We start from the raw sequence: 23526 nt of genomic DNA, 5'->3' as shown, positions 1-23526 counted from the left end.
GCAGTTTTTCTTCTTTTTTTTTTTTTTCCTTGGTTGACCTTTTAAACTTCATCACAGGATGCGGCATGACACATTGGCTGAGAGTGTCCATTTTCAGATGTGTCTTCACCACCCACCATCGGGGCAGGCTATTTGATTTTTCTGGCTTCCATTTTTGTCCTCTGTAAAGTATAAACACTAATGTCTACTGAAGTTGAGGATTCAGCTAGATGTTGAATATGTAAAATTCTAGGTAGGGTGTCTGGTGTATAGGAGACATTCACGGAATGATGGCCATTATTCTTGAGTACTTAAGAATGTACTCCACAAGTTGTTTTGTTGTTTTAAGAGAGGAAGGGAGGAAGTGCGGAGGCAGGTTGCAGAGTAAGAGGGAGAAAGAGAATCTTAAGAAGGCTCCATGTCTAGTGCGGAGCCCAGTGTGGGGCTCGATCTCACCACCCTGAGATTATGACCTGAGCCAAAACCAAGAGTTGGACGCTTAACTGCCTGAGCCTCTAAGCCCCCCACCGTACTCTACACGTTTTAAGCAAACTGGATTTTTTTTTCTTTAATTAGCACTAACAGTTGCTGCTGCTACTTAAAATAGTGGTTGGAACAGGTAATTTCCATTGAACTACAATGTGTTTCATAAATATTGAGTTCCTGCTCTATGCCAGATATTATGGTAAATGCAGCGAATAAAAAAAAATTAATAAACTGTTAATCCCTGCCTTTAAGTACCTAATTGGTAGATTTAGGTATATAAACGTGTCAAATCATGTTCATCAAAATAGAGCCATCACTTACTTAAAAAACTCGCTGTGAAGTGATCTGTGGGCTGGAATGGAGTATAACATGCATCTAAGTGTATATAAAGGGATCCCACTGTATTTCTCAACTTTCTCCCTTTCCATTATTTCAGTTTTCTATGATCCTGTGACTTAACCACAGTTCTCATACTCTGTAGTCTTTTCTGCTATCCCTTACTATACATTTCAGCTGATCTGAGTTCCCACTGCTGTGGTTTTATAAACAGAAAAAGGGATGCTTGTTCTACAGTGATGTGTTCACTGTAGAAATTTTGAAAAACACAGAACAGTATAAAGAATGATAAACTCTGGGGCGCCTGGGTGACTCAGTGGGTTAAAGCCTCTGCCATCGGCTCAGGTCATGATCCCAGGGTCCTGGGATGGAGCCCTGCATCGGGCTCTCTGCTCAGAGGGGAGCCTGCTTCCCCCTCTCTCTCTGCCTGCCTCTCTGCCTACTTGTGATCTCTGTCAAATAAATAAATAAATAAATCTTATAAAAAAATAAATCTTATAAAAAAATAAAATAAAAAAAGAATGATAAACTCCTCTTCCCACCACCAGAATAATTATGTAGGTAATATCTGGATATCCATCTTTCTAGTCTTTTTTTTTCCCTCTGTGGGAAATAGTTACATAGTTGATTATACCGTAGTTTTCCTTTTTCCATTAGGATATATCCAGAATCTATTACCATATCTTCAAATTTTTTTCCAGTACAGTTTCTCAACAGCTGGTTGATATCCTATTGGATGAATGTCATGAAGTGACCCTTATGCTCTCCCAGACGCAGTCCCTGAGCCAAGGAGAGAGTGTGAATGATTCATTGAGGAAGTGCTTGGGAGAGAAACAGTAAGAGGGTGGTGGAAGTGAGACTTGCAGAAGAAACAGCCGGCTAGGGAATGAGAGCCGCACAATCCCATGTGCACAATCCCACAATCCTCCTTCAGGTGGTCTCTGCCACCTGGAGAGTGGGGGCCAGGGGGTGGGGGAGGCAGCAAAGGAATGCTGTATTGAACTCCCAGCCACTTAAGGCCCACCAAGAAAATGGGCTCCAACTCCCAGAAGCAATCTGCTGCTGCAACAGGTGCAAATATTGGCAACAAAGCACACAAAGCTGGTGAAAGGTCACCCACAGGGTCCCCTTCATTGAAAACTGAGGTTGCAATGATCATTGTTACTCCAGTTATTTATTGCAAAGAATATTGCAGTGAGTCTGCTCTTAGAAATAACTCCACAGGGGGCCTGAGCGGCTCAGTGGGTTAAGCCTCTGCCTTTGGCTCAGGTCAGGATCTCAGGGTCCTGAATTGAGCCCTGCATCTGCTCAGCAGGAAGCCTGCTTCCCCCCCAACACCCTCTGCCTGCCTCTCCGCCTACTTGTGATTTCTCTCAAATAAATAAATAAAGTCTTTAAAAAAAAAAAAAGAAGAAGAAAGAAAGAATGAACTCTACAGTAGACATTTTAGGACCAAACGTATTTGATTATTACCTTCAGATTGATTAAAAGAAAGGGTATTGCTTTTCTGATAGGTATATACATTTTTAAGGTTATGCATACCCCAAATTGCCTTTCAAAAAGCTGTTTTGCTTTTTGCTTTATCGATTTACACTCCCAACACCTACTGATCATTTTTTTTACTAGCAACAACCTGGAGAGCGTTGATTTCTGACCTATGAATTGAGGACCATAGACAACACTGGAGCTATTCTCAGGGGTCAGAAAAGTCATGGTGGTAGTCCAGCTTTGAGTAGAAATTGAATAAATAATACCTCAAAATAATTTCTGGAAATGTTTCTAGATGTTGTTATAGATAAAAAGATTCTGTATTTTATTGAACTGTTTATGAATTCATAGTAGTTTTTATCCTGTAGTTTCACAAGTACTTTTTAAAAACATAATGAGTTGGGAAATATCTGTAGTACTTGTTTATGTCTAAAGAAGGTGCTACCTTGTTTTAAAGATTGAGAACCATTGGTCAACATCACCATAACATCTTAGATCGTCTCTTGGCTGTCAGTCAGGAAATCACCCATTTGAACTGTTACATCTTAATGTGCTAATAAGAAAGTGTATAGAACTTGATACCACAAATAAATTAGACTTAGTGACCTGAGACTACAAACAGAAAGACATATCTCAGAACAAATAAACGTTTTTGGAACATACCCGCCTCTCCTCCCATCATAATGGAACGCCTCCATTCTCTTATAGAGACAAGGAAATACGCTAGCATTACTTACTCTGTCTTAAAATATGTTATAAAGATACAGACAGGGCTATATCAGAGTGGAAGTTTTGTGTTTGACGCATTTTCTTAGCTTGATCGTTGACACTTTTTAAATTGCTATTGAAATAAAAATCAGTTTATTTCAGGTCTTGAGCATTAAGGAAGACAAGGGGAAGGGAACGAACATTCGTTGGGTACCACTCTGAGCTGGGTACCATTATGTTAGTTACAGTCTCGTGTTTCTGTTCGTGCTTACAGAATTCCCGTGGCCAGTACTGGAATTTGATTTCTAATGTAGTATGGAGGAGAAAGCTGAGGTTGGGAAAGACTGTGACTTGCCCTGGATGTCTTGGTTAATGGATGGTAAAACTGGAATTTGAACCTTAGATGAATTTCTCCCGACACTTAGAGGAAAATAGAATAAATGTCCCACAATCTTGTGTTCTAAAAGATAGACAACTAACATAGCCCCAGTTGCATTCTTCCTCCTAGCCTTTCCCTTTCCCCCAAAAGAGACTTCAGATAAATGATCTGTAGATGAAAGGCACTTTGAGATGTCAGAGAGTACTTAACAAAATGTGTTTCTTGGAAAGAACCATTTAAACATTGTTGCCGTATATTTCACTGGCTGGAAATTTCGTTCCTGACTATTTTTAGGTTCCTTTTGGCTAAATTCATTAGTGTCACAAATCAATCAAGCACTTTGAAGTGTGATAAAAATTTAAGAAAAAATTCCTCAGAGGTCTGTGAGCATCTCTCAGTAACCTGAAAGAACATTTTAGAACCACCAGGCTGCTGTCGCGGTAATCAGTGGGCATTTCCTGTTTCCTAAGTTGTAAAGATGCTGTTTCATTCTGCTAACACTCCACACACTTCCAAGGGCGTCAAGATGCACTTCAGTGACGCTTGGTCATCTGTCGTAAGAGAATGTGGTTGATATCAGGAAAATGAGAACAGAATTTGATGTGGGATCCTTTTCAGTAATGTTAGCAGAAGTGTGAGAGACTAGAGTCGTCCTCTTGCATTCATAGGACCGTATTTGAGGCTTAATGTCAATTATTCACACATCACAGCCTCTATTACTTTGCAGATCCAGCCTTAATCACCGTGGATCACCTCCTCAAGTCCCTAGAAGGCCTCTTGCCAAACACCCTTCAGACTTAGACCTGTGCCTGTTGGCAAAGTACTGAAGGACAGGCAGTATTTGGGCCTGATGGCTGGGCGGCACAGACTTAAGGCCACTTGGACAGCTGTCTTTGGCAACCCGGCACTTCTCTTTCACATTTGTTTCTCTGGGAAGAACTGGCAGGAGATGTCATGATTTCCGTATAACCCGATGTGCAGTTTTCCTCTGCCTCCTGTAGCCCCATAGAAGAAATGGTCCCGGAGCACCTGGGTAGCTCTGTGGGTTAAAGCCTCTGCCTTCGGCTCAGGTCATGATCTCAGGGTCCTGGGATCGAGCCCCACATCGGGCTCTCTGCTCCGCGGGGAGCCTGCTTCCTGCTCTCTCTCTGCCTGCCTCTCTGCCTAGTTGTGATTTCTCTCTGTCAAATAAACAACAACAAAAAAAAGACGTTTTCCATAACCAACCCATTCCCTTATCCTGAGGTTCAGCTTGTATAGCAAGGGCAGGATGAATGTGTGATTCATTTCTTAGACGCTTCTTAAAATGATGACTTGGTTACCCTGTATCTCAGAGTTGATCAGAGGGGTTTTTTGGTTTCTTTGCTTAGTATAATTATGAACCTATGTTTTTCAACATATCATAAAGGGTCTTGATCCACTGAAATTTTATTATTTTTTCTGATGCTCACCATGAGCCTCTTCAGATGGAGCTCACACATAACCTCATAGTCTCAAGAGCTTCCTTGTTTTCTCCTTTGACAAGATGTTCCAGGCTCATTCCGCATCCTTCCTGCCCTAGGTAGAATCAGCCACTTCCCGAAGGAGCTCTGGTTCCCCTCAGTGGGAAACAGAATTTAGAGACAATCTGAGTATCCTCACCAAATAAACTCCAAATTAACTGTGGGAATCCCAGGCAATGTGGAAAATCCAAATCCACTGACAGCACTCTCTGGACCACAGCCAAATGTTAAAGTTCAAATTATGAATAAGAGACTGCTTACTGGCCACAGATGAGGAAAAGATGGGGAACAGAGCTGGACATTCAAAGCTGGGCTGGGATAATAAAAATGGACCATCCTCATGTGAAGACAGTTTGTCTCCTGGATCCTGATGGCTTGTGGAAACCAAACAATGAGAGTACCTTGTCATCCAGCATGACAAGGAGAGTCCCCCAGTTTATCTAGGTGGGAAGGAGTGACAACCAGCCCCTCTCTTCAATGAAGGCTAACCCCTACTCTTGGGGACTGGGAAAGTGCAGATATCCCTCTGGTCTCTGTGTTTGTAGGCTCCTGATTCTTAGAACCAAGGCCCCATATTGTTCTGCCTTTGGACCATTTCTTCTTCTTCTTCTTCTTCTTTTTAAGATTTTATTTGTTTATTTGACAGAGAGAGAGATCACAAGCAGGCAGAAAGGCAGGCAGAGACAGAGAGAGGGGGAAGCAGGCTCCCCGGTGAGCAGGGAGCCTGATGCGGGGCTCCATCCCAGGACCCTGGGATCATGACCTGAGCCGAAGGCAGAGGCTTTAACCCACTGAGCCACCCAGGTGCCTGGGAAAACGTCTTTTTATAGAAGTGTTCCAACTAATAAAGTTAGAACCACAGTAGCATCATTTGGCAACCCTAATAAGTGCACTTAGGCAGTGATCATGAGCAGCTTCTAACAACACAAAAAAGAGACATATGGCCACTTTCTCCTGCTTCCAGCACCCGCTACAACACCTCTGTGAAACATTTTTGCAAAAAAAGATACTTGAATCTGATCAGCCTCTAAAGCAAAGGAGGCAAGCCTTCTGTAAAGGGCCAGGCAGTGGATGTTTCTGGCTCTGGTGGCTGTATGGTCTCTGTTGCAAGTGGGCAACTCTTTTCAACTTGCTGTAGAGCTCAGTGCAGTCATGGCCAAAACAAAAAGTGTGGCCAGTTCTGGCCAGGAGTTTGCGTATCTCTGCTCTGGGTCTAACTGTGAATTTACAGGAAGTACGGAAGTCAGAGCAACTTGTTAACCAGCGTCACATGAATGCAGTTAGCAAAATCTAGACTGGGGGAAACTCTACAAGATAAATAACCTGGTTTCTTCAACGATGGAGTTCAGAGGATGGCACCTGAGTGGCTCAGTCGGTTAAGCTTCTGCTTTTGGCTGAGGTCACAATCCTGGGATCCTGGGATGGAGCCCTGCATCCCACCCTCTGCTCAGCAAGGAGTCTGCTTCTTCCTCTTACTCTTCCTCCCTTCTGCCAGTGCTCGAGCTCTCTCTCTCTCTCTCTTTCTCTGTCTCTGTCTCTCAAATGAAAAACAATGACTAAATAAAGTTCAGAGGAAAAAGCTGAAGATAAAGTAACTGAGGTAAGACTTTTTAAAGGGCAAGAGACCTATCAACCAGTTGCAATGTGTGGACTTTTCTTCGATCCTGATTCAAATAAACTATTAAAAAAATTTTGAACACTGGCTAGATATTAACATAGTAAAGAGTTACTAATTTTTGAGGGGGATAATGATACTGTGTGTGTGTGTGTGTGTGTGTGTGTGTATTCATTCGTTAGGTGTTGAAGCTATTTTGAATAATATGATGTCTAGAATTTGCTTCAAGACAATTGTTAATTTTAGAAGAAATAAAATAAGCCATGAGTTGATCATTTTTTTTAAGATTTTATTTATTTGACAGACAGAGATTACAATCAGGCAGAGAGAGGAAGGGAAGCAGGCTCCCTGCTGAGCAGAGAGCTCGATGCGGGGCTCTATCCCTTGACCCTGGGATCATGACCTGGGCCAAAGGCAGAGGCTTTAACCCACTGAGCCACCCAGGTGCCCCAAGTTGATCATTATTTTATAAAGGATGGTGGGTACTGGGGATTTATCTTTTTTCCATATATGTAAAATCTTTCATGACATAAAGATTTTGATACATAGATTTTATAAAATATACCACTTGAAACATTTTAGAGAATGAGAAGGGATGGAATACTTGCCAATTTAGTAGACAGCCCTAGGTCCTCCTAAAACAGATGTGAATCGTCAGAGGAGTCCTCCAGCGTTTCCCCCCAAAAGTGTTCATATACATCTTATTTATTATACTAAATAGAGCTGACAGCCTATTTATCATTTGAGCTGACCAATATCACTTTATCTTTTGCTCATGTCTTATATGTAAATTAGGTTTTATTTTGTAAAAAAAGACAATTAGGTTGAACATAAGCGACATCTTTTGTGACCCGCTGGATTAATCTGCCTTTGTTGAATCAGTTAGCACTGATTCAATGCCGGAGTCTGGTCACAAGCTTGCACAGCCTGGAGAGGTGACGTGAGTGGTGGCAACGGTGGACAAGGCGCCTGGGAGTGGAGGGAGCTCACACCCAGCCCCTAGCAGTGGTTTGGTTGCTGTGCAAGATGTCTGCCCTCAGAAGGCCCAGGGTTACCAAGGTCCCATTCATTTTCATTTTTCCTGAGAATAACTCCAAATCTAGATTGCATGTGACATCTTCCAAATTGTAGCTGCTTAAAATATTTACTTAGAGTGCCTTTTATTCCAAACCAAACACACGAGCATTGAACCGCTGGGTGAGTCCCATGAGTCAACCTCTGATTTAGTGACTACCAGTGATAAGGCCCTAAAGAAGACCCCGTAGCCACTAGGGTTTTAGAGTCCCGTGGCCCTACTTTCTGTGAGCTTCCAGTCTAGTTGGGAGGGAGAAGCACACTTGAAAAACAAGATGGAAGGTACAGTTAGGAAACACTGTGGGAATCCAGAGAAGGGGGTAAATAGAGCCATCTGGGACAATCTGGGGAAGCCTCCCACAGGCTGTGGAGGGAGTTGGGGGACCACAGGCTGTCACCAGGTGTCGAGATAGGGAGAGAACCAAAGACAAGAGTACACGGGCAAGACGCAGGCCTAGACCCTTTAAGAAGACAGTTGGCAGGTTTCACAGACCAGTGGATCTCCATAATCTGCCCATGAAGGATTTTTCAGGCCAGCATAATGTCCTGAACAGTTGGGTGAGCGCAGGCAGCAAATAGATGAACATATACCCTGAAATTCAGCAGAGGGTTTGAGGATTTGAGCCGCAAATCTGAGCATTGCCTGTGTGGTCGTGACAGTTGAAGGGATGGCGTCTGTGGAGGGCGTGGTTCTCCAATGTCTGCCCTTGGAGAGGGAGATGGTGCTCAACGTTAAGGATATGCTCTGAATCTGGCATTTGTAAAACCACCGACTCTGGCATTTACTACACTGAATCTCACTTGAAGCTCAGAGCCATGCCTAGTTCCTGCCCAGACATCCACCACACTGGAAAGGAAAGGCTTGGAGTAGGAGACACTGGAGGTACATGGCAAAAGAGAATCCCACATTTGAAAGGCTATGCCTGTGGCAACAGCTTTATTTATAGGTTTATGATCTCCCTCCAGTGACGGCCTCAACCAGACTCTTGGGGGGTGTGTGTGTGTTTTACTGTTATGAAAAGATTATTCAAGAAATGGAAACGTTTAAACAGATTTATGATCTTCCGTACTAATGTTCTACATTTGGGCAACAGCTTTATTCCTTCTCTCTTATTTGAAAGTTTCAAGTGTAATTTCTCCTAAAAATAAACAGGAGGTTACTATGTTCTTCCCATAATGAGAATCTCCTCGTCGTAGAGAGTAAGCATTTTAGAGCCTGATTAACTCCAGCGGATACTTCATGTAAATGAGTGTCTATTTGGATATGAATATGTATCAGTTAAGAATTTCATAAGCCAAAGTAATTTATGGATCAGCACCCGCTCTCCTGGCTACTGAACTTTGGAGAGGAGCGAAAGCTTAGTCTCAGACATGTACATAAGCCAGGTGGGCCTAAACGAGGGAGCGTTTAGCCTAGGAAACTGAGGCCAAGAAGAAGTTATGCCCAGAACATCAATCAAAAATAGCTCCGATTCCAAGTTCTGCACAGCTCTGACACTGTCCCGGTGCACTGTTAGGAAACTGCGCATAGACCTCTCTCAAAAAACTTCCCAAATCTAAGAAACCAAGAAAAACACCCAAGGCAGCCTTCCCCCGCTTCATAATGAAACTGTTCTTTTAGCCAAAAAAGTCCTAACCAAGCAAAATTCTGCTAAATAAGATGGCTCTTTATTTGCGAGACGATCTTTGCTGACTCTGAGAGGTTGGCACTGTTAAATGTTTCTCTTGCTGATCCCCTCTACCTCTTTCTTAATGGTCTACACAATCCTTTAGCATGTGGGTGAATCAGCTTTAAGCAATCAGAGGCAAAACAAGTTTGATGTCCTTTCTGAGTGTGCACATTCAAATATTTTATTCAAACAGTTGCTAATCCGGGACGATTGCTTTGGGAGGCTTGGGGAGTAGAGAGCAGGCCTACGTATGGGATACTGTCAGAATGGACTCTAATGCGAGAAGCAACAATTCAGATTGATGAAGTTGGCGCTAGTGACCGGACTTGACCATTTGTATCAAAGATTGTGAGCATTGTTTTAGACTTTTAATGGCTTTGTGGCATAGTAAGTTTTAAAGAGGAGATTTATTTCCAGAGGGAAGGAAGGCTGATTTTTAGATGAAATGAGTAAAGCCTTCAGAGTCAGCATTTGGAAGATCTCCAATGTCCAGGAGACTGAAAGAAACTCAGGGGATTGTCATGGTATTAGAGACAGTCCTAGGTGCCAAAGTCAAAATAGGCCACACTGGGCATAGAGGAAAGCCCCAAGTAGGAGCGTATGTGGGTCACTTGCATGTTTTGAATTTAGACAGACTGTCTTAACACAATTAATTATTTGACAAATAAGTCTTGGAGAAGCTCTATATGTTCTAAATTTTTTTTAAAATGTGGTGGTTTCACAACATATGAGACAATTGCAACATCACCTTGAATGATGGTCTTAGTGATACGCCTTGTGGCCCTGGGTTGGGGGGTGGGTGCAGTGGGGGACCTGAACTGAAAATGTTTGCCCTGAAAATGTTTGAAGCTCACTGTGCAGCAGAGGACTAAACACAGTCACTTTCTCTGTCACGCTCAGTAAACATTATTTTGATGCAGTTAAAAAATAATTAACAAAAACCGAAAGTATATAAGCCATCAGGTTTAATCCCACATGTATTTATTGAACACCTACTATGACCTGGAGTGGGAAGCAGGACAGATGCATAGAAAGGAAGACAAGGAAAGCCAATTTTACCTAATGCTCCTGGTACTTTTCTTTGGAAGCACAGACACCTACTTTCCCTGGACTCTGGGTCCCCCGTTTCCTAAGAGGCTCCCCTCTTTTGTATTCTTTGCAGACACTCCCGGTCTCCCACGTGTACACGCGCGCTCCTCTGGGAACTTGTGCTTCGCAAAGTTCAGGTCTCCAAGGGAGGAACAAAATTAGCCCCATCAGGAATTCTGCTTTTGTTTTGCTGACTGCCTCCTTTAAGCTCTTATTTAATGAAAGTATTTTCTTTTCTGTAAATACATGTAAATTTCCTACCTCTTACTTGTCACAGCCAAAGGAAGCTCAGTAAGTAGTAATCAAGGAAGAAAGCATATTTCAGACAAATCACTGTAATTGAGAAGTACCATTCTCACAATTGACAAATTGACCAATTGTTCTGCCCTAGTGTAGATTTAAGGATACCATTTAAGTTTATTTTAATTAACAATCCCTCAATTAAGAAAGTAATGTGCTTATAGTAAAAAAAGAAAAAAGAAAAAATTTGAGGACAATGGGTTATAAGATAGTCATAGCAACCCGAGGGATTCACTTCCCCAAAACCCTCCTGTGGTTTCTTGTGACCCTTAGAAGGAAATCCAAGGGCCATATACACTGGGGTATCTGGGCCTTAGGGATCTGGGCCCTTCTTCCTCTTCATGTCCTCACCCAACTCCCTCCTTGGTGGCCACATGCTGGGGGAGGTTGGGGAGGGGGGGGATGCTTATTTGTCATTCAGGACTCATCACACATATTCCATTGGCAGAGAAGTCTTCCCTGACCTGCGCTCCCTCATGTCTCTGCCTTGTCCTTCATCTGCCGGCACAGTGTTTTATCAATGTGGCCCTGATCCCTCCCTGAAGTTACTTTATTGCTTACTGGCTGATTTTCTGTCTCCCTTCTCCAGTGTAAACTCCAGGAAGGCAGGGGTCCTGCCCATCTATTTATAGTTGTATGCCCAGCACTTCGAAAAGGGCCTGGCACACCCTAGTTCTCCATAAATACTGCTTCAATTAAAAATGAAGGGTAGTTGTAGGTTCGAATGGGGTCTGGCATGTAGTTGGGAGCCTACCTGGTGGAGGGTCCCTTCCTCTCCCTCCCCCAGCCCCCTAACAAAATATGGCAAAACTGATTTAATCTATGCTATTCTATTTTAAATAAATTAACAAGACACTCAGTTATATTGAGTACAGTAAATCATATCTAGATTGAATATAAAGTAGTCCCCCCAAAGGTGTTCATTAAGAATTCACGTTTTTTTTCATCTGCTTTTTCAGGTCGTCCTTGCTGAAAGGAACCATGAATTGGCATTTTCCTTTCTTCCTTGTGGCCACAGTGACGTTGCCGTCTGTGTGCTCCCAGTTCAACCCCCTGTCTCTGGAGGAACTGGGCTCCAACACAGGAATCCAGGTTTTCAATCAGATCGTCAAATCCCGGCCTCATGACAACGTGGTTGTGTCCCCCCACGGGATCGCGTCCATCCTGGGGATGCTTCAGCTGGGAGCCGACGGCAGGACCAAGAAGCAGCTCACCACGGTGATGAGATACAGCGTGAATGGTGCGTGCCCTGTGGGCTCTGGCCCCCGGGGCCTGGAGCGAGTTCTACCTCTGGAGGGTTTTCTCTGGTGCCATTCTGGCACCCAGGACCAGTGTGGTTGTCCTGGAAGTTAGGAGGCCTGGATTCTGGGCTCTGTCCTATAGCCTTGGGGCTTTAGGTCAGTCACTTGATCTTGCTACACCCCTTTTCACTCATCTCTAAAAAGAAAGCTTCCCATCTGCCCCACCTCCGTGGTGCATCATGGTTGTGAACATACTTCTTAAAGTTGGGAGCTGGGAGTTGGGTGGGTGGGTGTGGCCATGGACGGCAGCATGGGGGAGCCTCCATCCTGTGTCTTTTTTTTTTTTTTAGTTTTTTTTTTTAAACTTTATTTATTTACTTGAGAGAGAGGGAGAAGCAGACTTCTCCTGATCAGGGAGTCAGATGTGGGACTCGATCCTGGGACTCCAGGATCATGACCTGAGCTGAAGGCAGATGCTTAACTGACTGAGCTACCAGGTGCCCCTCCGTCCTGTATCTTAACTATGCTGGTCACCACATGAATCTGTGTAGGTGAGAAAAGTGCAGAGAGACACGCATATGCACACACACACACACACACACACACACACACACACACACACACGAATCCCTGTAAAAGGCATGCATTGTGCCTGAGCACTGTGAGCTGTACCAGTGGTAGTCTCCAGGTCGTGTGCTGTAGTCCTCATGGTGTTACCACTGGGGAAACCGAGCAAAAGGCACAGGGGGCCACCCTGTATGTTGTTTTGCAACTTCCTGTGAATCTATCATTATTTCAAAATAAAAAGCTAAAAAAAAATTGTTTTTTTTGAAGTCAGGCCCACTGGAAAAGGTTTGAATTGTTGTTTTGAATGATCTGCATACACTTCCGAGTCTCCGTCTCCTAGCACTGGTGGCTCGTGGCTCCAGCTCAGGTTTCATCCCCCAGCACCCACCTTGCACCTGCCTCTTATGCGAGGGCCGCGTGTGAGGGAGCAGAACCCTGAGCACTGTGGGCCTGGCAAGTTCCTCTGCACCTCTGAGTCTTTGCTGCTTTATTGGAAAATGAGGGACTTGCTCTTTCCATGTTCCTCCACTCCTGCTAGCCTCATACAGTTCTAGGAATCTTGACTGCATTGATGCCTTCGGCTGAAAGAGGAAGATGAGAGGGGCGGGCAGGGGTTCGAGAACTCCGTGCCTCGCTCCGTGCCCTTCGGTAGCTGTGTTAAGTGTCACCTCCCAAGCTGCCAGCCAAATGCCTAAACACCGCACTGTGTTTACACAGCCTTCAGTTTCACGTGAGTCTGCAGTTGGATCACCTGTCAGAAGCGTGGAAGGACTCCGTACTTGAACACACCGTTCTGCCCCTTGCTTGGACGCTCGGAAAACTGTTGGTGATTTGTAGCTTGACAGTGAATCACTGCTAGGATTTACAGCCCTTCCCAGTGCCATCCAGACCCTGTCAGCCAGTACAGTTCCAGCTCGGCAACTGGACTCTAGTTTCACACTGAGCCACACTCATGCAAAGTGATATTTCTAAAATTTTGACAGTGTTGCCTTTGGGTGGCTTCCTTCCCCCGCCCTTGCTTTCTCCCGAGTTATTGGTCGTTGTGCTGTGGAATGGGGCTGCAGTCACAGGACGGACTCAGGGGAGCCCAAGTGGCTTCTCAGGCCCTCTGAGAACTCAGGATAGCGATGCTCTTACTGAGGGCAGAGGCAGAACTGTCTGGGGCAGGGGAGGAAGAACTATACCACTCTTTTCCTGGCAGGAGACCAAGGCATGTGGAGGAGGAGACGGCGTGGCCAAAAGGGACAGGTGCTGCGTCTTGGCCTCTGCTGTTCCCTTACTGATAAAGTGGGCCTGCCCCACAGGACAGCATGAAAGTGGGGTCATGAGAAGCCAAACAAAGGACCAAAGGGTCACCTCCCTGGGCCCCATGGCCAGCCCACCGTGCCCTTTTGAATGGGTCTGGAGAAGAGACACGGCGTGTGCCGGGTCAACTCTCCAAGAGACCATCACCGTGACCCCTGCAGGCTGTTTTAGGACAGTGTCATTTTGAAAGGACCCCAAGCGAGGAAGCCAAGAATCTGTAATTCAAGCTCACTACAGAAACACATTTCATCCTTACAATTTATTTTCCTCTTCATGTTCTAAAACCAAATGGAGCATGTATGAGTGGCTCGTGTAAAATAAAGCTACGTTGCCATAAAATTAATCCCCATGCTTTTTGAGCTTGAGATCAGATAAAAATCACACTGTTCTTGGATGGCGGCACCTGGTAATTTTTTTATGGTCTTTCTAATGCTCATTTTATTCATTTTTTTTCCAAAATAGAAAAAAAAAAAAGAAACCGCAGTGTTAAATCTGTGGCAGGAAGGAGCACCAAAGATTGTTAAGGAAGAAAAAGAATGAATTAGGAAGATTCCTTGGATTTATTCCCCCATGGCTATGGAAGAAAGCACTTGCCAGTTTTCTTAGTAACCTGGCACCAAGAAAGTCTCCCAGGAGGATGAGGTCTATGTGGGGAAGATGTTGAGGTGCCTTGAATATGCTGTTTTGGTGCTAAAAGCACCACAGATTTTTAAGAACTACTAATAATTTTACTATTTACCTCCCTCCCCCTTCTTAACACAAGGCCACTGAGGAAGCACAACACTTGGTCTCTTGTTACTCAGGCTTATCTCGTCTATATTGTTCTTATTTGCCATCCTAAAAAAGATATTTAAAAAAAAAAAGCTTTTCTGAATTCTCACTGAAATATTGCTGCATCTTTCCATTTCTCCCCAGGAGTCGGTAAAGTGTTAAAGAAGATCAACAAGGCCATCAGCTCCAAGAAGAATAAGGACATTGTGACCGTGGCCAATGCAGTGTTCGTGAAGAACGGGTTCAAGATGGAGGTGCCTTTTGTCACCCGGAACAAAGACGTGTTTCAGTGTGAAGTCCAGAACGTGAGCTTTGAGGATCCAGCCTCCGCCTGTGATTCCATCAACGTGTGGGTTAAGAACGAAACCAGGGGTGAGTGGTCTTGGTTCCCTGGGAGCGGTTTTGTACAATCGTATATTTTGTGAATGAAAACATGAGGGGGACTCTGAGGTTCTGATGGGTCCCATGGCCATTCCCTTGTGAAAGGCCTGGACTCAAGCCGTTTCATGACTCCGTCCATCTTCCTTCCCCTTTTTTAAAATTGATTTTTATTTATATTTTAATTTTTTATTTTTTTTTTTTTTTTTTTTTTTTTTTTTTTTTTTGTTGGTTGAGTAGTATTTATTTTTTTTTTTTTTTTTTTTTTTTTTTTTTTTTTTTTATGTTTTCTATTTATTTATTTTTTTTTCAGCGTAACAGTATTCATTCTTTTTGCACAACACCCAGTGCTCCATGCAAAACGTGCCCTCCCCATCACCCACCACCTGTTCCCCCAACCTCCCACCCCTGACCCTTCAAAACCCTCAGGTTGTTTTTCAGAGTCCATAGTCTCTTATGGTTCGCCTCCCCTCCCCAATGTCCATAGCCCCCTCCCCCTCTCCCAATCCCACCTCCCCCCAGCAACCCCCAGTTTGTTTTGTGAGATTAAGAGTCATTTATGGTTTGTCTCCCTCCCAATCCCATCTTGTTTCATTTATTCTTCTCCTATCCCCCTACCCCCCCATGTTGCTTCTCCATGTCCTCATATCAGGGAAAAAGATTTTATTTATTTATTTGAGAGAGAGAGAGCATGAACATGAGAGAAGAGAGCTTAGAGGGAGAAGCACACTCCCCGCTGAGCAGGGAGCCTGATGCAGGACTCAGTCCCAGGACTCCAGGATCATGACCTGAGCCAAAGGCTGTCGCTTAACTAACTGAGCCACCCAGGAGCCCTTCCTTCCCTTTCTTGCCACCACCACTCCCTGTGCTGTTCAGGACGATTCTCCCTGGGGCCCTGGCAACAGAGTAGAATTCAACTGCACTAACTCTCCCCTGTCCTCGCTACATCTCCTCCCTGGAGGCCCAGGCCCACTCTGAAGGTTCAGTTGCTCAGTCTTTCTTACGTGTGCCTCTGTCCACCTGCGAGATTCGGGATTGGTGTCCCTCCTTGCTTTCCTTCCTTCTTGCTGGCGTCCCCTCCGGGAAGTAGGTGCCTCCTCTTGGCTTACGATGGGCCTGTGATTATGTGTCGTCTCTGCCCCTCTATCACAGCGCTTTCCACGCCACTTCATGATTACGTGTTTACACGCATTTCTCCTCTCATTAGACCAAGGAGATCTAACGTGGGTGTTTTAAACCTGTTAATTTGTAAACTGGAGGTCTAGGTGGAAACGTTCTGGACTAGAGATGGGTCCAGAACAACGGAGGACAGGAAGACTGCAGATACAGACCGGGGAAACTTTTTTGTAGGCGGTTGAGTTTAGGGCACAAGAAGAGACCCGAAGACTCCATTGGGACCCAAGGACAGAACATGAGGAAACTGGCTTTTCAGGTCATGTGTTTCCAAGCGTGGTTCCGGGGGCGCCTGCATCAGGATTATCCAGGGCATTTGTTCCGAATGCAGGTCCCTGGACCCCAGCCTCCTGTATCGAATCTCTGAAGGAGGGGGCCTAGCTTTCTGCATGCAAACAGATGCTCGCCCAGTCTGCCTCCACCCCCCACCCCCCAGCGGACTTGTATACGCAAATGTCCAAGAGCATATGAAGATTAGAGCAGAGGTGGACCAGGGGAGCCAGAATAGCATTCCTCCTCCAGAACAGCATTCCTCCTCTACAGGGTCCTGGACAGCGCGATCTGGGCTCCTTTCCTAAAACCACAGAACGGTCAGGAGACCTGCAAGTGTGAAGGGTTTAGTGGTTATTTCTGGGCCTAGAGGCCTAAGAACAGGGGTCGCTGGCGCTCAGAGCTAGATGGCTGGGTCACTGTGGCATGTCTGTGCCCCCTGCCAACCTTCTTTACCAATGTGCTGGGAATAGTCAGTCATGCTTGTGTGCCACGTGACAGCACTCAAACTGCCTGGACACACACTGACTCAGTTGCTTACCACCTCTGGGGAGGGGGCAGTGTGGTAAGACTTGGGCATGCTTTTCAACCCTAAGGCCCAACTCCCGTCTTTATAAACAAAGACTTTATATTTTATAAGATTATAATATAATTATATTTTATAAGATTATAAGATTTTATAAACAAAGATTTTACTATTCTCTCTGCCACCCTGAAATGAAATCCATAGCTCACATAACCTGTGCACACATACACAAAATTTTTATTCTTTTTAAAAATTTTTTTCAATTCTTAAAGATTTTATTTATTTATTAGAAAGAGTGCATGGACACACGAGTGGGGGGGAGGGGCTGAGAGACAAGCAGGCTCCCCGTTGAGCAGGGAGCCTGATGTGGGACTCTATCCCAGGACCTTGGGATCATGACCTGAGCTGAAGGCAGACACTTAACTGAGCACCCCGCCAGCCGCCCTAGAAGTACACAAAATTTTTAAAAATTAGTATATGCTGAATTGTAATACAAGGAAAAACAAAACTAATTTATGTATGTAGTTCAGTAGGTAAACCCTTGGGCACCAGCTGCACCTGAGAACATAATAAAGCCGTCATATTCTTAGAATAATTGTGAACCGACAGCTACAAAAACAGATGGAGACAGCTTTGTCACGCCAGTAACACGAAAACCACAAGCTGCCTTCCGCTTTCTCTGAAGCGCTTTTTTCTAAAACGGTGCAAAATCCTTGGTAAATTTCAGAACAAAATAAGAGTCTCCACTTGATATGCCTGGTAGTCCCACACCTAGAAAATTCCCTGTACGTTAAGAACATGCCCCCAAACAGGTAACTTTGTGTTTACATGGAAGAGAGAGTGAGGTTCTGGGCTCCGGGGATGCTAAGCCAGTGTGACATTAGTGTAAGCAAGCCGCCAGCAAACACGACGCTTCTTTACTGCGTGGGACCGTTTGGAGCATCGCAGGACAGGTAGCTTCTCTGGCCACCTGCCACGCAGATGAAAACTCCCCCACAAGGTCCCCTGTCGCCCCCTTGGAACGATCGGCCCCACTGAGAGGCACTTACCTACCTGGCAGAGCCCGCAAGGACCCCAGAGATCCAGCAGTCCACATTTGGAAGACTGCCCAGTCCCATTCCTGCCCCTGCGGAGGGGGAGAGCAAGACACAAAGGTTCTGTCCCGTGTGATGGCGTGATGATGGCCCAGCCAGGGCTGCCCTGCCTGCGTCTCCACCTCTGCTGCTTCTTCCCCTACTCTGTGCTCCAGACGTGCGAGCTTCCTCCCTGTCCCTCCAGCTCACCGGGCTCTCTCCTGTCACAGCTGGCTACCCAGCTTGCCTCCCCCCACCCCTTGCTAATGCCTATTCATTTCCACACTGGCACAGGAACAGCATCATCACAGTTAAAAGTACAGGCGCTCAGTTTGAATCTCAGTTCTGCCCTTCCTAGCTATGTTACCTGGGGCAAGGTCCCTAACTTCCCTGTGCCCCCAAGTCCTCACCTATAAAGTGGAGATACGACAGTGACATCAACTAAAAGTTACAACAACATTAAGGTTTTTATGGAAATGTAAATAATATGCATAAAGCATTTAGCAAAGTGCATAGCACTTAACAAATGTTCAACAAACATGAGCTGGTATTTTTTTTTAACGTTTTTAAAATTTTAATTAACATATAATGTACTGTTAGCCCCAGGGGTACAGGTCTGTGAATCATCAGGTTTACACACTTCACAGCACTCACCATAGCACATGCCCTCCCCAGTGTCCATAACCCACCACCCTCTCCCTCCCCCCTCCCCACGGCAACCCTCAGTTTGTTTTGTGAGATTAAGAGTCTCTTACGGTTTGTCTCCCTCCTGATCCCATCTTGTTTCATTTTTTCCTTCCCTACCCCCCAAACCCCCCACTATGCCCCTCAAATTGCTCATTTCAGGGTGATCATATGATAGTTGTCTTTCTCTGATTGACTTATTTTGGCGTGAGCTGTTTTTATAGCTATTAGGGCAAGTAGTACTTCAGGGAACCCATCCATCCCTGACCCCACTGACCAGATCGGATCCCTCTCTTATTTGCCCTCGCGTCTTCGAGTACTTCTGCTTCAAGGTGTTTATTACTATTGAATACACTTTCCTAAGTCATTTATGCCAACCTCCCCCTCTCTCTTCTCCATAGCTTTCTGAGGGTGGGCCTCATTTTTTGTTTGTTCATTTTCTTGCCTAGAAGAATACTTGGCACATGGTAGGTAGGTATCCAAGAATGGATGGTGGGGTGGTGGTTGGATGGGTGGATGGGAAGGAGGGTGGGTAGATGGGTGGGTGGGTGGGTAGGTGCGTGCATGTTTACTGCATAGCTCTGTACGTAGTTCTTGATGGCACATCCTCCAAGTGCTTCATTGCTCTTAAACCATGCATTTCTTACCTTTTTATCATTTCTCGTTATTTCTTCATCCCCCTTATTATATCTTGATCCTGACAGTGTCAATCAGAGGCCTTATCTACCACAACAAAAAGGAGTCTGTGGAGACAATAAGTGTCTTTCTAGACACTTAGACACTTATTGAGCACTGACTGTGCACTCAACACAGAGATAGACTTGACTTTCGAAAAGTGAATGACAGGGTCCTTGCTCTTGTGCAGTTTATGGTCCAGGTGGGAGAGAGAGATATATTAGATGCATCTAAAACCACATGTATAATGGTGGTGCTGAGTGTTGAGCTTTATGGAAACTCCCGGGAGTTTGGGAGGAGGGTCTGAGGAAATTTATTATAGATACAGGGTGGACCTATGTCTTAAAGGCACCTAGGGTTGGATTGGATGATGTTTCCGGCAAAGGTAAGACACAACCTCCACTGTCGGGAGCCAACTCTGAGGAGTTTGCCATGGCTGAAGCACAGAATTGTGACTTCCTCTCACAGGACAGAGGCTGCCCTTCCATAGAATGATGGCCGTTTAAGCTTGGGGATTTTCCTTCAGATCCTGACTGATGGTGGCATTGGTGCCCCCTTGTGTAAGTAAGGAGTAGTGATGAAGCTCTTACTGAGGATCCTGGGGTCTGGGCAACCTCTGGGTGTGTGTCTTGACTTGACCATGACGTAGGCGAACGTTTGTTTATTGGACATCGACTTCTTGAACATCATCTAAAGGAGCTCAAAGCCCTCACACTTGAATTCGGCAGTCTTGCTTCTTCAGAAACTATTGATTTTACTCTAACCATTTAAAGAATTATAACTTGCATTTATATTATGGCACTACATTTTTTTTTTTTTAGTGCTGGGACCAAAAGCTATAGTTAAACTAATTTTTAGTTTAAACTAATTAGTAAGCTAATTTTTTTTATCACTTTGGATATTAGTAATCCCTCATTTAACACATACACAGCTGAATCTTCGAAGACCAAGCAAAAGGAAACTTAACGAAAACCCAAACCTTCAAGCACAGGTCGCATTTGAGAAAGGTCTTCGTGGCCTCAGAGAACGTTCTGAGACTATCACAGTTGTTTGCTCCTTCACTCCTGACACAAACAAGATGGACCATTCTTGACATTTTGTGGAGCGAGTGTCCCTTCAACTCGGGAGAGCTTCTAGGACAGACCCCATTTCTTTTTATCTCTATAATATTACACCTAGCTCATTCCCTAACTCATAAATGTAGACACCAATTTTTGGTTCCAGCCCTTCGGTAAGTAGCTGTGAGGCCTTGTGGTACTGGGGATTCCAAGTGAATGCCCGACATTTCTAAAACCTTCAGAGAAATTAAACATTTACCCTTGATAAAATTGCGCAGGCCAAAGAGCTTCATTTTTGCCCAGGATTAAATCCACTGGTGGTTGAAACAGCAACTGCATCTCTTGTGCTGATGGCAAACCCTCCTTGGGAGTCGCACCTGTCAATTATTAGCAACGATAGGGAAATTCATCATTACTTAAGTATAGCTTATTTAGATGAGTAAAATTTTCTAAAACATGGGGTTTGCACGCAATGAGTTATAAAAATAATTTTTTTGTTTTATTTCTTTTAAGATTTTATTTATTTGTCCAAGAGAGCGTGAGCATAAGCAAGGGGAGTGGCTGACAGAGGGAGAAGCAGGCTCCCCGCTGAGCAGGGAGCTCAATGCAGGACTGGATCCCTGGACCCTGGGATCATGACCTGAGCAGAAGGCAGATGCTTAATCGACTGAGCCACCCAGACATCCCAGTTATAAAAATATTTTGATGGGGGCACCTGGGTGGCTCAGTGGGTTAAGCCTCTGCCTTCAGCTCAGGTCACGATCTCAGGGTCCTGGGATTGAGCCCCGCATGGGGCTCTCTGCTCAGCAGGGAGCCTACTTCCTCCTGTCTCTACGTGCCTCTCTGCCTACTTGTGATCTCTCTCTCTCTGTCAAATAAATAAATAAAATCTTTAAAAAAAATTTTGATGAAAATTCTGGTAACCCTCAAATAGAGGCTGTCTAAAGTCTTTTTTGGATTCTCTGATTTTATCTTTAATTTTTCAGCTTTCATTTTTAGTGAGAAAAAAAACCGAGAAAGGACCAAAAGGGTGTTGTAAACAGTTCCTTTTCAGTCTTTTAAAAATTTCTTTCATTTTTTTTTTTTTTTCCACTGTCTGTGCTCCAACACTGCCTTTTGCCCTCCAGTGGACTGCCGGTCCTGAGATCTTCCCTTGCTTGTTCTATGACCTTCCAGGTATGATCGACAACCTGCTCTCCCCAGATCTCATCGATGGTGCGCTCACCAGACTCGTCCTGGTCAATGCCGTGTATTTTAAGGGTTTGTGGAAATCACGGTTCCAACCCGAGAACACGAAGAAACGTACGTTTGTGGCAGCCGATGGGAAGTCGTATCAAGTGCCCATGCTAGCCCAGCTCTCCGTGTTCCGATGCGGTAAGTGTCCGCGTGGCCGCGCGCCCCGCCAGCGCCTTCACTTTGTCCAGGGGCAGAACTGACTGATTTTTTTTTTTTTTTTTTAAAGCGCAGGGGAGAGGAGAGCAGGACTTTTTTTTAAAGCTTAGGGTAAAGTTTTGTATCGTTTACAGAGGTTATGTGTTAACATATAACATATAGGCTTTTAGGTTGACAATTTAAAGAGAGAGGACAGCTCATAAAATATGAAATATAAACAGGCATTAAGCCTACAAAAGCATCATCAAATCATCATTAGCTAACTTACATTATGAAATTAAAAATGAAAGTAAAAATTTGATTTCTTTTCCACTTACCGGATTCACAAACATTACAATGATCAACAAAGCCCAGTGGTAGCTCTGGTGGGGGCTGGGGGAGGTGTGGGTACCCCGATTGTGGCAGGTGGAAGAAGCCGTGGGATGGGGACTTCCTAGGATCCCACGTAGTGATCCCACACCAAGGAACGTAAGCTCTGAAGAGCCTCTCACCCTAGCAAATAAATAAAACCCAGATACGTATGTATAGTGGAACATATGTGATAAATAGATTAAGATTTACATAAGTAGAAAGATGATACAATATACGGTTGATTTCAGAAAACAAGTTCTAGAGCAGCAGATGCTGATTCATCTCATTTACGTAAAATACTTTCTATAAATTCCTCCATCTGTAGAGACATGTCTTGGAGGATGTTCAATAAAACCTGAACAGTGGTAGTGCTTCAAATGATTATTTTTCTTTGTTTGAATCTGCAAATCTTTTCAAACAAGCCTGTGTCAGTTTCACGACCCAGGAAACAATGACCAGCCCCTGCGGTCATTATCACAGCATTGATACACGAAGTCTGGTGATTCTTTTTTTAATCCTGGTTTCATGGAAGCATTTGTCGTCCAATTTAAATTGATCTTTTTCCTCTGTAAGTTAGCCTTTGTGTCTCCGATCAGAACCTGAACACATGGGTCCCGAGTATGACCTTTGCATATTCGGTCTCTGAAAGCATCCTGTGCTGCTCAGGGTCTTAACATCTGCTAATTGTCTAAGTGAAGGAATGGCTCCCTCGAGGGGAGCAAGGAACAAAGTGCCTTTCCTTCTTGCTTATCTTTGGTGAAGGTTCTAGATGAATTTTTGTCATTCCCTCAAATTTTTTTTTTTAGAAGATAATTTGTATTTAAAAGCCCTGCAGAAAGATAACATGCTCAGCAAGCGAGAATAATAAAAGGCTCTTTCTGCCCAGAAGTCATCCCCTCTTTCCTGTGGTAGCCCAGCCCTCCCTACTCCCTGCTGGTGTTGCTGGGAAGACCTCACTGGAACGCCAGCAAAGCCACCAGCTCATATCCGAAGCAAAGCCATTTTATTTTAGGTCAATCTTTATACACATTATCTGTTCTAATAAAAGACTAAAAGTGAAAGGCCTTCGATGATTGTATGTTTCTGTTGCTGAAAAATAAATATCAGTCGTGAAAGATTAAAACACAAGGATCCTGTAGACATGAAAAACATATGAAACACTAATATGTTTGTTTTTACAGGAATGGAACTTCTTTTCTTCTTTATATAGTATGTTCCTAGAGAGGCAGTTACATATCCGGGTAGCCTCTCCATTAAGAACTGATTTGTCTGAGAATGTGTGTGTATATTACAGACAGTGATGCACAAATGCATTCTCGCTGTCAAGGATTCTAACCTTATAGAACCACAGTAAGCTGGTACCTTCTCTCCGCCTTCCAAGAGTCATGCCCTCCCTTCCCCACCCTCTTCTCCCCTGTTCTGAGGCCCCAGGAGGC

At 44.4% G+C, this 23526-nt stretch overlaps 1 protein-coding gene across 1 annotated transcript in view; it reads left to right on the top strand.

The window, feature by feature from the left end:
• The window catches only part of SERPINE2 (serpin family E member 2), a 61821-nt gene that overhangs the window by 24169 nt on the left and 14126 nt on the right, over nucleotides 1-23526 (top strand). The window contains exons 2-4 of the mRNA XM_046017993.1: nucleotides 11586-11866; nucleotides 14655-14882; nucleotides 21524-21721. Coding sequence (XP_045873949.1) covers nucleotides 11608-11866; nucleotides 14655-14882; nucleotides 21524-21721 — 685 coding nt within the window. The 5' untranslated portion in view covers nucleotides 11586-11607. The remainder of the gene's footprint in view (nucleotides 1-11585; nucleotides 11867-14654; nucleotides 14883-21523; nucleotides 21722-23526) is intronic.

This window comes from Meles meles, chromosome 9 (assembly GCF_922984935.1).
Source record: "Meles meles chromosome 9, mMelMel3.1 paternal haplotype, whole genome shotgun sequence".
Taxonomy (NCBI): domain Eukaryota; kingdom Metazoa; phylum Chordata; class Mammalia; order Carnivora; family Mustelidae; genus Meles; species Meles meles.
The sequence above is the reverse complement of the archived record's forward strand: the minus strand, read 5'-3'. Positions and strand labels throughout refer to the sequence as shown.